The 16,099-nt window shown below is 38.3% G+C and overlaps 3 protein-coding genes across 8 annotated transcripts; 1 reads left to right on the top strand and 2 right to left on the bottom strand.

Moving 5' to 3' along the window:
• Positions 1–2,036: 2,036 nt before the first annotated feature.
• LOC107221166 (structural maintenance of chromosomes protein 1A) lies at positions 2,037–8,558 on the bottom strand. Of its 2 annotated transcripts, none has more exons than XM_046739721.1 (21): positions 8,347–8,558; positions 8,066–8,202; positions 7,848–7,968; positions 7,500–7,599; positions 7,158–7,336; positions 6,932–7,070; positions 6,379–6,843; positions 5,859–6,287; positions 5,583–5,794; positions 5,327–5,495; positions 5,139–5,261; positions 4,921–5,052; positions 4,776–4,841; positions 4,544–4,701; positions 4,212–4,309; positions 3,818–4,122; positions 3,453–3,725; positions 3,167–3,346; positions 2,887–3,065; positions 2,574–2,751; positions 2,037–2,385 (listed from the first exon to the last, which is right to left on the bottom strand). In XM_046739721.1, exons 2-21 carry the CDS (start codon positions 8,175–8,177, stop codon positions 2,263–2,265), a joined length of 3,741 nt encoding a protein of 1,246 aa, XP_046595677.1. In that variant the 5' UTR covers positions 8,178–8,202; positions 8,347–8,558; the 3' UTR covers positions 2,037–2,262. The 2 variants fall into 2 exon arrangements, with proteins under 2 accessions (XP_046595677.1, XP_046595674.1); XM_046739718.1 differs by having other exon boundaries at positions 8,066–8,279.
• Positions 8,559–8,683: 125 nt separating this feature from the next.
• LOC107221170 (caspase-1) lies at positions 8,684–11,071 on the top strand. 2 transcript variants are annotated; one of them, XM_046739923.1, is made up of 5 exons: positions 8,684–8,931; positions 9,035–9,294; positions 9,402–9,707; positions 9,780–10,044; positions 10,183–11,071. In XM_046739923.1, the coding sequence occupies exons 1-4, from the start codon at positions 8,855–8,857 to the stop codon at positions 10,034–10,036; spliced, it is 900 nt and encodes a 299-aa protein (XP_046595879.1). In that variant the 5' UTR covers positions 8,684–8,854; the 3' UTR covers positions 10,037–10,044; positions 10,183–11,071. The 2 variants fall into 2 exon arrangements, with proteins under 2 accessions (XP_046595879.1, XP_015515566.1); XM_015660080.2 differs by having other exon boundaries at positions 8,685–8,931; positions 9,780–11,071.
• Positions 11,072–11,192: 121 nt separating this feature from the next.
• LOC107221168 (peptidyl-prolyl cis-trans isomerase G) lies at positions 11,193–16,044 on the bottom strand. 4 transcript variants are annotated; one of them, XM_046739791.1, is made up of 10 exons: positions 15,895–16,043; positions 15,264–15,509; positions 14,799–15,090; positions 14,581–14,668; positions 13,728–13,757; positions 13,502–13,647; positions 13,234–13,354; positions 12,858–13,113; positions 12,621–12,716; positions 11,193–12,537 (listed from the first exon to the last, which is right to left on the bottom strand). In XM_046739791.1, exons 2-10 carry the CDS (start codon positions 15,279–15,281, stop codon positions 11,812–11,814), a joined length of 1,773 nt encoding a protein of 590 aa, XP_046595747.1. In that variant the 5' UTR covers positions 15,282–15,509; positions 15,895–16,043; the 3' UTR covers positions 11,193–11,811. The 4 variants fall into 4 exon arrangements, with proteins under 4 accessions (XP_046595747.1, XP_046595755.1, XP_015515562.1 ...); XM_046739799.1 differs by lacking the exon at positions 15,264–15,509 and having other exon boundaries at positions 15,895–16,044; XM_015660076.2 differs by lacking the exon at positions 15,895–16,043 and having other exon boundaries at positions 12,858–13,110; positions 15,264–15,877.
• Positions 16,045–16,099: the final 55 nt, after the last annotated feature.

Genomic DNA, 16,099 nt, shown 5'->3' on the forward strand with positions numbered 1-16,099 from the left:
TCGTAGCTCCTCCGCTGTTATCGTTCTTCCTTTTCATTTTCATCTCTAGGGTTTTTAGCCGAAGGCACGGTAGTAGACGTATGTAATATCAGGCAATACAAAGTCATACAACACAGAACTTCGCCGATATAGCAATTGGATGCAGTTGCGAGAATCTGTTCAGCGAGCCAACTAACTGCGTGTTTAGAAGGCGCTCGTCCTAAATCCTAATACATACTATCATTTTGGCCGCATTCTGGAAGCTCGTACGTAAAGTCGATGTGTACTAAATTGTAATATTTGTTTACACATGTGCGTGCACGCGAGCTCATCACCGCCACAAGTGAGAGCAATAGTCTGTATTGACCCGGGGACACCTACTTCGTTTGAAGTGGTCATAAATCAGAATTGTTAATATTTTTATACTGCCGATACGCACGTAACGTATTACCGCATACATTTACATATATACGTTTTTACTACAAGATGATATAGGAGGATGCACGCATTGTAGACAATTTCGAAATCTAATGACACTGTCTATAATATCGTATAGGCGCGAGATACGCTCTAGCAATGCGGTCTGATTTGCGAAGTGGAAACTTGTAAACGAAATTATATATTAACGCTACGTATCACAATACAGCGGCCGTTAATATGGATTGTCACGGTTAACTTTTTTTCTTTTTTCTTGTCACTTAAACATTGCGCAGTAAAAAATTATTAAAATATAATTACAGGCTTTTTTGGGGAAATAGGGAGTATTATGATCAAATAGAGCAAAATTGGATACACGCTAGAGTGTTCGTTCCTTTGGTCGTTTTTGAATTCTTTCGACCGCACCCCAAAAAATCTACGACTATTATTAACACGTGCCGGGGGACGATTGAAATATTCGATGTTTTTTAATCTTAATTTCTTATTTTTTTTGCATAAACTGAAATGGACTGATATATTTAAATGCTTAAGAACAATGTTTATATTTCCAGCTAAACGTAGGTACAAAATAATTTGGGATGAGCGCATACGTTCCGTAGATCACGACACTCGATTAACAATAATCCGTAAAAATGATGCTTTTTTGAAATATAAGACGGTTTTGAGATTCGGTATATTTTATTTTTGTTATTACGTTAGGTTGGAAGTAAAAACACTATTCTCAAGTATAAAATTGATTTTTCAGTCCGTTTTAGTTTCTAAAAAAAAAAAATAACTGGATGGCCAAGATAGGGGGGTGGGTTTCAAGTGGAAACTGACTGTTTTAGGGTACATTTAGGGAAAATCTTCGGCTTTGCAGTGCTTATAGGAAAACAAAAAAAATAGGGTACCTTTAGGAAAAAGGGAGACCCGCTGTGTGACCTCCGATTAGACTGACAGTAACTGGAAGTTTACAAAAAAAAGTTACATTTTTTGTAGTTAAATCAAAGCACCATTACTTTCATGTTGCAAATGGATCTTATGTATAATTACTTACACGTGTACACGCAAGACGTGAATAAATATATATTAGGTATCTAGATGAAACGATGAGTCACACGCGGAGATATAAATAATGGCTGTTGCACAAGTAAGATGAATGTCTCAGATGTTCGCTGATGGAATCAGCAGATCGGAAACGCGGCATTCCAACGGCTGCGAAAAATTCTGAAAATACATCTGGATTATGGACTGACGCATTTCAATATCTGGGCATGTATTCAAGGAAGAAATGCTCGTTGCTGGAATGCGCTCCTATCCGTACCGGTAGAATAGATTGGCAATCTTTAGAAAATTAGATAAATTTTGTACAATTTTGCGGGCTTAAAACGCTTTGAAACAATAAAATAGATGTGAGTAATCTTTGAATTTGGTATACAGTAGTAACAGTTGGCAAAAAACTTGAAACTGAATATTCGGTATTCTATAAAATGATTGTTGCAGTATGCACGAGAAAAAAAAAATAAACAGTTAAGAAGGCTAATTAAACATTTATAAATTATTCATTTTTTGATAAGATTATAACATGGATATCAACGCATCTGTGGTTGTAGGTATATCTAAATATTGAAAATACTACGAAATGGTTAAAGAATTTTTATAAACTTTTATAATAACCCATAGACTGTGTCTCCTTATAATATTCTGCTTAGACTACAGATCATAACACAGATGATACGTGCAAAAATACAGAACAAACATAAGGAAATAAAATAAAAATTGACATTAAGTATTTCGTTACGTTCTCCAAATGTTATTACCAGGAAACCCGAATCCCTAATCCCAACTTTTACGTTGAAGATAATTTTACAAATTCATAATAGGTGCTGGGGGGAAAATTCCTGCGGGTTCCCGTTCGACCGCCTGTGAATTAGTTGGATATTCTGTCAAGTCAAGTGTTAGGACTTTGCTCTCTAGACATTCACCAACCTGTGAAACAGAACAGGCCGTTAGTAACATCGCCAAATAGACGTATGTGAAGATAAATCACGAAAACTCAATTTTTGCACTTTAGAGTGCTATACACGATCGAAATGAATCTCATTTTTATTTCATGTAGAAGCAAGCGAGACACTACGATCGCGGATAGAGTCGGGATCGTGTGCGGAACAACTTACGTCAGGGCAGATGCCAACGAGCGCATCTGCGTGAGAGTAAAATTCTTCCTTGAGCGAAATAACAATCGTCTGTAGAGAGCTAGTCTTGTCACGAATGTAGCTCGCTACTTTTCCAATGTTCGTATTGTCCAGGGCTGCGTCGATTTCGTCCAGAACGAAAAAGGGTGCTGGCTGAAAGCTACGACAGTAAAAGAATTTATGACATCGAAGCATAGAGATCCTAGATCGAAAGGAAACCACACCGAAACTTCAACGGGTTTAGGCCGTTTTTATACCTTCACCAACTTCTCGATTTGACTTTGAAAGCAATTACCTATGAACGGCAAACAGCAACGCCAAGGCCGCAACCGTTTTTTCACCACCAGAAAGGTTGGACATTGGCTGGAATCGTTTACCCGGAGCAACGCAATTGTAATTAATACCATCCAGATACGGCTCTTCAGGATTCTCTGGTCCAAGGAATGCCTGGGCGGACTGGTTCTTTGCTAAAGACTGATAAGGGTCGAAAAACAGTCAAAATATAAATCAAAAGTGAAGCAAGAATGTTAAATCTGTACACGGTAAGAGTATGTAGACATATATTCAGTATTTACCTTATAGATCGGGTCGATTTCATTGGCGACATGCTCAAAACATGCCATGAACCTATCGTGTCTCTCTTTCTTAACCTTCTCGAACTGAGTTTTAGCTTTTTTAGCCTTTTTACGGGATTGTTCGAACTCCTCATTCGTTTCTTGCAATTTTTCCTTAGCCGCATATAACTTTTGCAACGCCTATATCGAGAAGTATATTTATTCCAAATTATCAGATTCATTTCAGACCTAGAAGTGACCTGAGTCAAGTTAAATTTAGCTCAACAATAAAAATGTAAATCCAAACCTTCATATTTGGAGCTTGTATTCTCTGTATTGTTCCCTGAAGCTCGTTTATTACTCTATTGAGTTTGTCATTCGTCTTTTTAATATCGTCATCGTCTATGTCCTTTAGACTGTCAGGGAGAAGACCGTAGTCGATGGTGATTAAACTTTCCCGTTCGTACTGCTGTTGAGTATTCAATGTAGAGTCTGTGCCTGTTTCGCTTCCAGCCACAGTACTCTCTTGTGTGATATCCTCCATGTTCCCACGCAACATGGGTATTGCAATGTCTTCCATCTGAAAATTGGATGATGATTTTATCGTGATTTTCAAGGATGTAACTAATTAGAAAGTAATTGAGATACCTTGTGGATATCTAAGTTACCCACCTTGCATTGCATCAAAATAGCATGTCGATCTGCTTTCCTTTGTTCAATCTTTGATTCAATTGAATTTAGCTGTTTTTGCGCAGCCTGAACTTCTTTTGCAATAGCACCAGCTTCACGTCTTGCCTTTCCAATTTCCTCCTCTTCCTGATCCATCTCTAGCTTTTTGTTAATACGAGTCGATGTTAATTTCTTCATTTGTACCTCGTCATTTTCTTTCTCAGTCAGTTGATGAGACTCGGTTTGACGAGCCGCATCTAGTTTATCTTCAGCATCTTGAACCATTCTTTCCCAGCGAAGTACATTGCCTGTTGTTTTGTAGAATCAGATTAAAATTAATTCCCAAGATATTAATTCATTAGGTATTTCAAAATTGGAAAATGAAAAATATTCTTACTTTCGGTATCTTTTTGTTTTTCAAAATCTAACTGGTTCAAAATACGATTTGTTTGGTTGTCGAATTCCATTCGTTTCTTGGCACGCTCTTGCTGTGATCTGTGACACGAGTGTTTGGTATTTAGATTGAACATGAATTTCATTGTGATTCACTCATAAATTGATACCTAATGATATCAGCAATTGTGGAACGATTGAAGGACCAAGGATCAAGGATTATGCTGGATCTGCAGGTATTGACAGACGTTTGGGAGATAATTGCTGAATAGCATTGATTTTATTCAAATTAAGAGGGCAAAAAAAAAAAAGATGGTACAGGTTCCTGGACTCTACCTCAATTCTCTTTCCTCGTACTGACGAATATTGGCAACACCGATCTGTTCGCAAAAGTTGGCAAATACATCGTCCTCCACACTGTTCATTTTTTCCTTGATAGCTTGGATCTCTTGATCTCTGGTGGCCATTGTTTTTTCAATATCGCTTATTGTGGGCTACAAAAAAGTATATCAATACAATTAATCGATTATCATGGGAATATTTCTCCCAATACTCATCGATTACTCACACCAAAGAGATTTAACTCATTTTGTAGTGCCTGCAGCTCCACTTCGAGATCCGCTATTTGCTTTTTCTACGGATTAAATTAAAATAGTGAACGTGATTTGCCAAAATGGTTAAAAACTAATTGTATAGCCGTACTGTCCACTTACCGTTGTTACCAAATCATTTTTATTGTACTTCAGGCGGGTCTCAAGTCCCCTAATTTGAGAATCGACTGTATTAAGTTCGGATTCTTTGCGAGATTTCTTAAGAGCCTCTCTTAGTTCTTCTGTGAGTTTTTCCTGAAAATCAACGAGCGCATCTCTAGGTTGTTATTTTATGGTCGTCAACAATCAGATGTGTGAGCATTTAATTTTGGTAGTGTTACCTTCCGAGATTTTAACTGTGACATCTGTTTTTCGTCCCATCTTTTTGCTTTTTTTGCCAAATCCAAACTTCCACCCGAAATGATTCCAGCTTTCTGGTAATAAGTTCCATCAAGTGCGACACACTAAATTGAGTAAATAAACGTGAGATTTATATTTCGCGATTTTTTCTTCATATGCATTTACTTACATCGTATCTAGTTTTTTTGTCCATCTCATACGCAACTTTATTGGCGTCTTCGGGAGTTTCACAAACCAAAGCATTATTAGTGGCGAATAAAACAGCTCTATCAATATCCTTTGGCGAAAAAGCGAGAACGTCGTATAAAAGCTTGACATTCTTGGGCTCTTGAATGTTTCTGCAAAATAATTATTAGCACCATGTAGAATTGATAAGCAGTAAGATAATTTTCACATTCCAGAAATCCGAACGGCGTTTAACATACCTAAGTCTGCCCTTCAATGGCTTTGCTTGAATATAATCAAGTGGTAAGAACGTTTCTGGTTCTAAATATTGTTCCTTAAGATACTGTATGCACTGTCTTGCTGTCTTTTCAGTATCTACAACAATAGCTTCCATGTACTTCCCCAAGACCTTGGTAATAGCTACGTTGAATCTTTTGTGGATCGGTTGGCACATGTTGATCATGCGGTCGTACTAAACCAAATAAATAAAATAGAATACAGTTTTACCACCAAAACAATGGACATTTTTTACTCACCACACCAGGATAAAGACGTTTGAAATTTTCAACAATTTCTGTCTTCTTTTTGTTCCTTGAAACCTCGTGCTTGTCAACTTTGGCATCACCAAGCTGTTCAGATATGTTTTCCAACTCGCGCTGTATCTGTTGTATCTTGTCTTTGGATGTTCCCACATCTGATTGTAGATCAGCTCTGAGCTTCTTCTGATCCTCCAACGCAGCTTCTGAAGTTCTAATGTGCTCCTCAAGCTTTTCTACACGCTTTTGAGCCTCGTCTCTCATGTGACCTTTCTGCTTGTGCTTATTTTCAACGTCTGTTTTTTTTCTACCCTCATTATCAAGCCTGTCTTGGTCGGATTTTTGCTGACGATTAATGGAATCGAGCATCTGCAAGTAGCGTGCTGATTGTTTTCCCGCCGCTTCTTTCAGATTATTATACTCTCGGACCTTGAATCATTTTTAAATAATATTAACCATACCAATTTTTCTGGTTTAATGTTAAAAAATTTATATTGCACATTTTACTCTAAAAATATACCTGTTCATCCTCAAGCTGTACGTCTCTCCCCTGTGACTGTGATTGTCCGGCGACATTCGCCTCATAGGCACTTTTAGCTTGCTCAACTTGGGACAACTGGTCGTGAAGCTCCTTTATGTCTTTCTTGTGGGCTTCGTCAGCAGTACGAGCAGTTGCCAAAGATTTGCGAGCAGATTCGACTTTTTTTTGCATGTGAGTGACACGCTCTTTTGCCTTGATGAAAGTGGGCCTTTTTTTGGATATCTCTGCTTCCATTTCCCTAATATCCTGTTCAATCTTTTGATATTCACGGTTTAGTTTGCCAGCCTCTTTTTTCTGCTCTCGCAATTTCTCATCCACTTTTTCCTTTTTCTTCAATATCTTATCCACTTCATGCTGCTTCTTTTTAAGAGTGTTTTCTAAATTTTCAATCTCTTTTTCATTGTGAAACAACCTGAAGAGCTGTAACTCCACCTGCTTTTCTGCCTGATGTTGATAAACAGAATGAAGAAATCAAAATATGTGTAGCCAAGAGGTAAATTTGGGGGAAAATCAAGTTGTTCAGTCCACTTACACATTCTTCTTTTAAACGGTGGTATTTCTCGGCTTCTTCCTTTTCTAATTTTGCCTCCTTTCTCTCAGCAGCTACACCTTTCTTTTTTTGATAAGAGAACTGTGTCTCTTCTTCCGCTCTGAACATCTCACTTCTGAGCCTGAGTGGGTTTGAAATATAGACATTGAGTACAATGTAATCAAACCGTTTTGAGCTACAATTCGTGAGTAAGAAATTTCAGATTTACCTTTCATATTCAGTTTTCAGTGCACCCGAATTGCTGATCTCTTCGAAAAGAGCTGTTCGTTCTTTGGGATTTTTCATAGCTATCGACTCCACAGCCCCTTGAAAGACGAGGAAATTCTTAGCCTTCACATTTATCCCAAGATGTTCCAACTCGTTAAGGTACACTTGACTAGTTACAACCTACAGGATGCAAGATTGGTTTAAGAAATTACAAAATGAGAAGATTGCACATTTTAATTATCATTGATTATTCACACACAAGCTTTGAAACCTAATGATCTACTTTGATGAATTAAGGGACAAAGATGTATTTGAATTTAATAACTATGAGTAATAAACACACCATATTATCGATACGATGCTCGGAAGCGGAGCCTTGCACTGACCGCATGAAACTCTTCTCAGTACCATCTTCCATTTTAAATACAGCTGTAACCGAAGCACTGAAAGTTAAACCGATCAACAATTAAACATATGGTAATCTAAAGGCTAAATGAGAGATAGGTCAAGCCATTGATGGCAGAGGCACCATTTTCTTCAAATATAAAATCATGAAGTTAATTAATGTACTGTTCAAGTCCAATTCCATCCTGATGAGTATTTATACCTTGAACGCTATCTTTTGGACTTACCCCCATACTCATTCATCCTATTTTACTAAAAAATGTCATGACTATTTGCCTTTACTTACCTTCGCTTAACGGGCTGACCAATTGAAGCACCATGGATGAGCTCACTGAATCTTTTTACTCTAAGGCTGCTAGTTTTTTCTCCCATGACAAAACTGATGGCATCCATGAAATTTGATTTGCCTGTAATTTGACAGAGTCAAAGATCTGAAAATATGTTCAGTAACGACGTTGCAAGCTTGAGATCATGACAATTTAGAATTTGGTAGGAAGGTCTTACCGGATCCATTTGGACCTACGACTGCCGTGAAGGGCTTAAGTGGACCAATTCTAAGTTTTCCCTTGTAGGATTTGAAGTCTTCGACTTCAATGTAACTCAGAAATGCTGGCATCCTGGTTATGGTTGTATCCAATAACCTGTCAGATGCGAACCGTACGGATCACCGCGGTTATTGTTTACTAGTGTCCACGCCTCTCGAATCTCCACTAAAATACTAACCAACAAAACATGAGTGTTGACACTGAAAACTATTTACATGTCGCAGCCAAACGTAAATATACCTCTAACGAAAAATCATCGAAACCGTAGCTCGTGGCAGGCGCGAGACGCCACAATGCTGACGCTACGACGCTGAGAAAATGAATACAGAAACGAATGTCCAAGCGCCAGAATCTCCGTTCAACGTTCCGATCAGTCTGATGTTTTGTCATATATCACCGCGGTAACCGTGGCGGGAACTATGCGCGGGAGTTGAAACCACTTTGGAACCATTTTGGAATACTCACCACGAATCCTCCTCTGCAAGTGCGTTCCGAAATTAGCTCTCTGTGCCTGAGAGGATAATTTGTGAACATGAGGAGGTAAGAAGCCGACGGATGAGTCATTCAGGGTCATTGCTTGCTACGTCCGACATTTTCATACCTATGGTCGCATAGGCAATATCGTCCATATATCGTCACAGTGTTACGCGTGTGGATAGTGTATCCACAAAGCTGCATGTAAAGCGGTTTGTTTATATTGATAAAACCTATCGATACTTGTTGGAGGTGTTAAAGATAGAAAAAAATAATGTCTGCGACAATTCAGAGTTGCGTCGACAGTTCTGTCGAAGGGGATGACTACGGAGATGCCTTTGGTTACGGAAGGTAAGTTGGAAAAATTTTTATCAAATCTACCAAATGTAACCCTAACCTAATATAACCTTCAAATAGAACTGAAGTAAGATTGTTTACCTTTAATTTCCTTCAGGAGCAACGCGCAGTCTTATGGAAATCAATTACAAAATAGTCCGACAATGCGCTACGCGACTCACTACAACATGAATCATTCCAAGCGAGGTATAGCTCTGATTTTTAACCACGAATCCTTCACCATAAATCACCTCAAGCCCAGATCTGGCACTAACGTTGACTGTGAAACGCTAAGGAACTGTCTAGTCAAACTTGGATTCGAGGTCAAAGATTTTCAGAATCTAATATTCAAGGATATTCAGAAGAAACTAGAAAAAGGTTTGTGTGTCATCAAATGCTTGATCCTGTTTTACAAATTGCCAACTCATCCTACAAGAATTTTCATCACTTATCCTTGAGGCATACTAACATGAGAAATGAATCAGTTTCAGAAATGGATCATTCAGATCATGATTGTTTAGTTGTGGCTGTACTGTCTCATGGAGAGCTGGGTATATTATACGCCCATGACACTCCTTACAAAGCTGACACAATTTGGTCATACTTTACCGCAGACAAGTGTCCGACACTCTCTGGTAAACCTAAAATGTTCTTTATCCAGGCATGCCAGGGAGACAAATTAGATCCTGGTGTTAGCCTCAGAGAACGCACAGAAACAGACGGACATGGTTCCCAAAGTTTTCGCATACCAAGCCATGCAGATTTTTTAATAGCCTACTCGACCATACCAGGTAATTACCATTGTCATTTGTAGGCTTTGTAAGTACATTGTTAGCAATATTTATTTCATTCTTCTCTTCTAGGTTTCTATTCTTGGAGGAACACGACCCGAGGATCCTGGTTCATGCAAGCTTTGTGCTTGGAGCTTTGCGAAAATGGCTCACGATGGGATTTGCTAACACTCCTGACTTTTGTTTGTCAGCGCGTTGCAATTGATTTTGAATCTAATACTCCTGACAATATTACTATGCATCAGCAGAAACAAATTCCATGTATCACTTCAATGCTGACACGCCTAGTGAAGTTCACATTGCCTAAGAACGGAGTTGCTGCTAATTGATGCACGAGGTCAAGATCGTTTTAATTCAATTTGCCATAATTCTTGACTGAGAACAGTTTTTATCAGCTATGAATATCCTTCGCTCTATTCGACGGAAATTTTTCATCCCAGGTAATAATCTGTAACATCTTATTCCATTAGATTAGGTTACTTCAGTGACTGCACACATTGTTTGTCATGAACTATCTGCCGTTACTTGCTCACATATACAGCAGTTACTTAAAGCATATTTTGACGATGCCATTTGACACAACAAAAAATGCTTATAATAGCCACAAATAACATGACACAAACGAAACAATTCAACGGACCAAAATCGAATGTTATTTACTAGAACAACTTGAATGAATTTGCATTGCTGGAAGTATTTGTGAAGTTGCGATCAGGACAGAGCATTGTAACATTACTTAGATCTTATTACTTTGAGGAGACTTAAGCGACAACTGATGGCTAAATTGTAATTAATACTCACAAAACTCTTCAAGATGTAATCATTTGATCTCAAACAGTGTACGTATTATATCATATAGCTTGTCCTTTTGTTTTTGGCTGATGGCCACAACTGGAACAAAGTGCATTTACTGTTAGGTCAATTTTATATATATACAATTTCAATGTTTCTACTACGTAAGATATACTGTACACACACCTATTATATTCTATAGTTCTATAGTGTAAACCCGTGGTATTCTTCAGATTCATACCTAGTTGGTAAGCAGTGATAGGATGTGATGTATGGCCCAATCCAACGAATAGTGTAAATCGTGCACAGATAAATTTCCTACTTTTGTATTTCCTTTTTTTTCGTATGTAAACTAATTTTGCTAGAGCTTAAAACAAAACAAACAGCAAAATACCCCTGTGATTGAAATTGTTATCTTAATTTTGTGAATTCAATAATTGCTCAAATTATTTGAACGTTCTTTTGTATTTTTACATTTTAAGTAAATGTAGTTTTGGAATAGCACATTTATACGCATTTTTATACACTTTGTATGAATATTTATAACATTAATAAAGTATATTTAACTGTAATTAATGTTGGAAAAGAACTTCTTATCTTATCCATTCATCCAGTGAGCTTTCCTATGTAGAACAAAATAACTGTTATCTACAAGTATGATGATATCATTTGATTGGAATGAAAACACAACACTCCCTGAATATAATTCATTTAATGTCATAAAAGAAACAAAATCTTCCACATTTCAGCTGTTACCTAGTTGACTTGAATTGGCGAAACTCTTCAAGTGTCAAGATCCTTGTGTCAGATACTAAATACAAATTATAATATTAAGAAGAAGGTAGTTCTAGACAATGATTCTAAATCTTCAGTTAGCAATACCGTATAACCTTTATCAACAATCCTGATACTTTTGTATATTCTAGACAATACCTATTGATAGTTTCTGCAGATTGTCTATTTTATGTTGATTTTCCCATAGTCAGGTCATGTACTTCTGGGTACTCGTACAATTACGGCGAGGAAATGAATGACGGTTTCATGGACTCTGATGCAACGTTAAACCAAGCTAATTCGAAAATCTATTTATTCAGACGATTAGTGAAAACGTTCGGACCAGTCGTTAGGAGAGAGAAACGCGAGTGATTTATTTACAAAGTTGATAAAGAAGAATGTATTCGAACGTGAGATAGATTAATTGAATTTCTCAAGAATCGATAAACAATATTGAAAAGGTGGAAGGAAAATAAAAGGAGAAGAAAAAATTCCGGTACAGAATTGTCTAGGAGTAATTTCGCTGGAATTCAATTTTTTACGCTTTGGAAGCTCGACTACTGTTACTAGAAGAGCGTGATCGGCGTTTGAACTTTGGCTGCATGACGGACGTCAAGCTATCGTTACTTTTTTCGGGTTTATCTGATTGGCGATCAATATTTGATCGCTTCTCGTCCTTGTTGTCTACATTACTTGAACGCTTGCTTTCGTTACGCTTATCGCGACGATCTTCGGTGTGTCTGTCTGACCTGTTAGTTGGTCTTACGGAACTACGTCTTCTGGGGGAGTGGTGCCTCCGCCCTTTTCTGTCGCGGCTACTTCTTCGGCTATGATCCCGATCTCTGGACCTTCGACGGTCTCTGGACCTTGAACGACCACGCTTTCGATTTCTATCTCTGGAATCTCTCCTAGAATATCTGTGATCCTCAGTTTTTGTATGACTTGGGCGATGCTTATCCAGTCTTCCATCACCTCGCCTATTATCAGACCTGGATCGACTGTTTCCGTTTTTCTCAATGTTTGTATTTCCATTACCATGACTTCGCAATACTTGTGCTGAATTTTCTATATTCTCCACCTGATTAATCTCGTCACGGAAAACCGCTACCTCCGACTTGAGATCTTGGTTTTCTTGCTCAAAGCCTTGCACTTCCCCCCGAGTGTTAGAAAATTTCCTTCTTCTCTCACCCTCCCGTTGAATTTGACTTTGTCCCTCTTCAACATCCAAGTCGCCTTCCTTTTTCATACGTTCCTTTTCCATTTTCTGTAAAGGTAATCGTAATGAGTTAAAAATTACGATGCCAAACTAAATAAAGGCTACAGCATTTAACCTCACGGGTTGCTTACTTGGAATTCATGGAGTTTAATCGTACGATTTTGTGCTTGTTTCCAATGTGGAGGAGTCATACTTCGGGAACGACTACGCGACGGCGTACGGAATCTCTGCAAAACGTCGATCGGCAGTGAGGGGTAATTTTTTTAAATCAATAGAACCGTAACATTAATATTATTTTTTTGGAGTAATTCATTCTCTGCAAATCTTGGTCGTCTTTGAACTCCTTCAACCAATCAGACATTACTTACAAACACGCCTCTGCCTTTGATAATTCGTCCACTCTTTGTATGCCCACGATTTCTGTCTCGCCCAAAACGTTGCCTAAATTCTTTCTGATTAGCATTATTGGCTGACCCAGCTCTGTACAAAAATTTATTGGCGGGAACCTCAGGTATCTCATCTGGATCAATCTTAGTCACGGACACAAGTGGGTGAGGTTTCCCAGCATCCTCATCACCAGAGTCGGGAATTTCTCCTTCTTCAGACCTTGCGCGTTTCTTGCTGCTGTGTAAATCACAATATGTATTACCATTTTACCAAAAATTCAATATGGAGTATAGGCTTTAGTACGTATTTAATAGTAGAAAAAGAAACAATGTAACAATGCATATTCGAACCAGTCACCTTTTTTTAGACTTTTTCTTTTTTCTACTTTTGCCAACATGCGAATTGGATTCAGATGAAGATGATGCTCCTGAGGATGATGAATGGGAACCAACGGTACTCTTTATTTCCCGTTTTTTAACTGTAAGTAAAGGTTTTACAGAATAAAATAAAAAAATACGTATCAACTAATTAATTGTAGGAAACTGTGTTCTTGCAAATGTAAGGAGACATGTGTAATAGTCACGGTGATTTCTAGCAGTCTTATTAGTTAAAACACTGTCATTACCCTTGCCCTTGATTTTTAAAACAAGCTCTCCACAGTTCACAACTTTGGCATCCTGTAAGGGACGTGACATGCGATCCACAGGTAGACCTTCGATGTGCGAGACAATCTCTTGCCCAGAAACCACTTCTCCAAATACGACGTGAACGCTTTAAATCAAAACGAAAGGTGAATATGTAAGTTTTTTTGAATTTTCTCAAACAAAAAGTAAGCCTGAAATTAAACTTACTTGTCGAGGTGGGGTGCGGGTTGAGTTGTACTACAACAACAAAACATGATTAAGGAGATGAGTGATGGACAGAAAGAGCCAGCTTTCGGGAGTCATTGTGTTGTAGTAGCGACGTGCGGGCCTCTCCCTCGCGACTACACAGAAACAGCGTCGAGTTATTCATTCCACCAGGTTTGTCGGTGGCTCTAGTCGGCTTGTTCATTTTACACAGAACGTGAAAAATTGTCCGACACAACAGACAGTAATGCAATAACCATTCTCTCTGCTGCCTGTGGCGGGTATAACTTGGTCAATTGTTTTTCGTCGAAATTGCACAAGGAAAAACGATGTTACCTTTCACCAACTTTGACTTCACTAGCGTACTCCACTACCATCAGAACACAATCTATACCATTCATTTTTCGCAAAATTTCTCAAATTTCGCGTTTTTGGTTTACGTCTTGGTATCATTTAGAAGTCTTAGCGCTATGTTCGAATTGCATACACGATAGATTTGGTTTTTCAGTTAATGAATTTTTACTAATCAACATCAGGTGAAATTTTTTCCAAGCCCTATACTGTTCATTGAATATCCGCAATCTGAGTGTCGATCTGAAAATACTGAAAGAAATATAACTTTTCCATTGCTTAATAATTTATTCCTTGCGAAATAAAGAATATATTTCATCACTCCCGTGATGACCGATGTCCATGAAAATTGAGGTATAATATACGGTTAAATGTCCAGGTTTGATAGCCATTGTAACACTAACTCATAAGACTGTTGAAATGTTGAGTCTAAAAATGGTTTCATCTACATCGTGATATCTAAATAAATTCCTCTATAAGATGCAAGCAAGTAAATTTTACTCACATGAAGAATTGCGAACCATTTGAATCCTTACCACGATTGGCCATTGACAACAAAAATGGTTTATCATGAGTAACCGAGAAGTTTTCATCTATAAAAACATAGGACAATTAAATTGATGCTGGGTACAAAATCAAGTGCTCTATAAAATTGAGTCTTGGTTGAGTCATCCATAATAGTAGGTAAGTTATGATATGTTTTTCATAAATAAAAAAACTTACCTGCAAAGGTTCCTCCATAGATTGATTCGCCACCAGTACCATTGCCGACGGAAAAATCGCCTCCTTGGATCATAAAGTCTTTGACGACACGGTGAAAGACGATTCCCTTATAATGCAGCGGCTTGCCAGTTGTTTTTCCCAGGCCTTTGTCGCCTGCGCACAAGGCACGAAAATTCTCGCATGTCTCTGGGCATATGTCTGAATACAGTTCGAAGACAATGCGTCCCATAGGCAACCCGCCTACTTCTATGTCGAAGAATGTCCGAGGCCTGATCTTAGTCATGACTGTTCTCTGCAAATTACCAGGTTGGTGGGTTGAAGGCGGCTCAAATTAATTATTGGGCCCTCCAAATTGGCATGAACGATGTAAATTTACAACCAACGAAAGGTCGACGATACGATTAATTAATTAACATAATTTAATCAGAAATAACGCAAATTTGAAAAGTCACTGCATAAGCTTACCGAATTTCCTATCAGCATAAGTTATAACAAATCAACGGTTATCCCAGCACCCCGTTGAAGACACTTTCAATTACGATTCGGTGGTTTGTGCAGCAATTAGTGCATTATTAATGTTTCAAGGAAGTATAATCAATGGTTGCTAAGCTGTCGGTTCACAGGACTCGGGACGTGTAGTTCAGGTCCGAGCAGTAGTAGATAAGAAGCGGCATCGGCAGTGCCAACGGGAGAACGTACACAAAATGGTCGCTTTTGAGGTTAAGATATGGTGTCCGACAATTTGTCCAATACGTTTACGAATTCAAGCACCACCGCGGACATCGATTATACAAAACGATTTAAAATAGAACAGCGTGTGCGAGCGTGATTTTTCAAAATTTGAACCAAAAGAATTTTAAATAAACAAATTTGGGCGCGTTCCAAACTAGCTAGCAGTGCTAGACCACATATGCTAGACTCCCTACGACAGAGGCAGAGCTAGTCACGAACTCAGCTGCGCAAAAAAGATATAAGATTGCTGCAGTACTGGAAGCTGATTTCGGAACACACCCTTTATATTTCGCAGATCGCAGAATGAACGTGAACGGATAGACTTTGCTCACATTTTTTATTATAGGCGCTAAACGCCACTTACCGTTTTCGAATAAAAATGCACGTGTATGCACTACTATTGTGTGATTCTTTAAAAAAAAATGGTAATTTTCCACTACTCAGTTTCGGAGATATTGACACTCGAAAAATATTAATTTTATTCGTCACGGAAGGCACGGCACGAATACACAATCAGCTATGATGAAAGGGCAACAGTGTTCGCTGCGGCGATCTGGTGGGCGCGCGGT

Source organism: Neodiprion lecontei, chromosome 1 (assembly GCF_021901455.1).
Source record: "Neodiprion lecontei isolate iyNeoLeco1 chromosome 1, iyNeoLeco1.1, whole genome shotgun sequence".
Classification (NCBI taxonomy): Eukaryota; Metazoa; Arthropoda; class Insecta; order Hymenoptera; family Diprionidae; genus Neodiprion; species Neodiprion lecontei.

Coding starts and splice junctions, on each gene's coding strand:
- LOC107221170 (XM_046739923.1), top strand. CDS start 8,855: ATGTCTGCGACAATTCAGAGTTGCGTCGACAGTTCTGTCGAAGGGGAT. Junction 8,932..9,034: donor GATGCCTTTGGTTACGGAAG/GTAAGTTGGAAA, acceptor AATTTCCTTCAG/GAGCAACGCGCAGTCTTATG. Junction 9,708..9,779: donor AGCCTACTCGACCATACCAG/GTAATTACCATT, acceptor CTTCTCTTCTAG/GTTTCTATTCTTGGAGGAAC.
- LOC107221166 (XM_046739721.1), bottom strand. CDS start 8,177: ATGCCAGCATTTCTGAGTTACATTGAAGTCGAAGACTTCAAATCCTAC. Junction 7,600..7,847: donor GGTCAGCCCGTTAAGCGAAG/GTAAGTAAAGGC, acceptor TTTAACTTTCAG/TGCTTCGGTTACAGCTGTAT. Junction 3,066..3,166: donor AAATCGACCCGATCTATAAG/GTAAATACTGAA, acceptor GACCCTTATCAG/TCTTTAGCAAAGAACCAGTC.
- LOC107221168 (XM_046739791.1), bottom strand. Junction 13,758..14,580: donor AATGGTTCGCAATTCTTCAT/GTGAGTAAAATT, acceptor TTGTTGTTGTAG/TACAACTCAACCCGCACCCC. Junction 13,648..13,727: donor CCCGCACCCCACCTCGACAA/GTAAGTTTAATT, acceptor TTTGATTTAAAG/CGTTCACGTCGTATTTGGAG.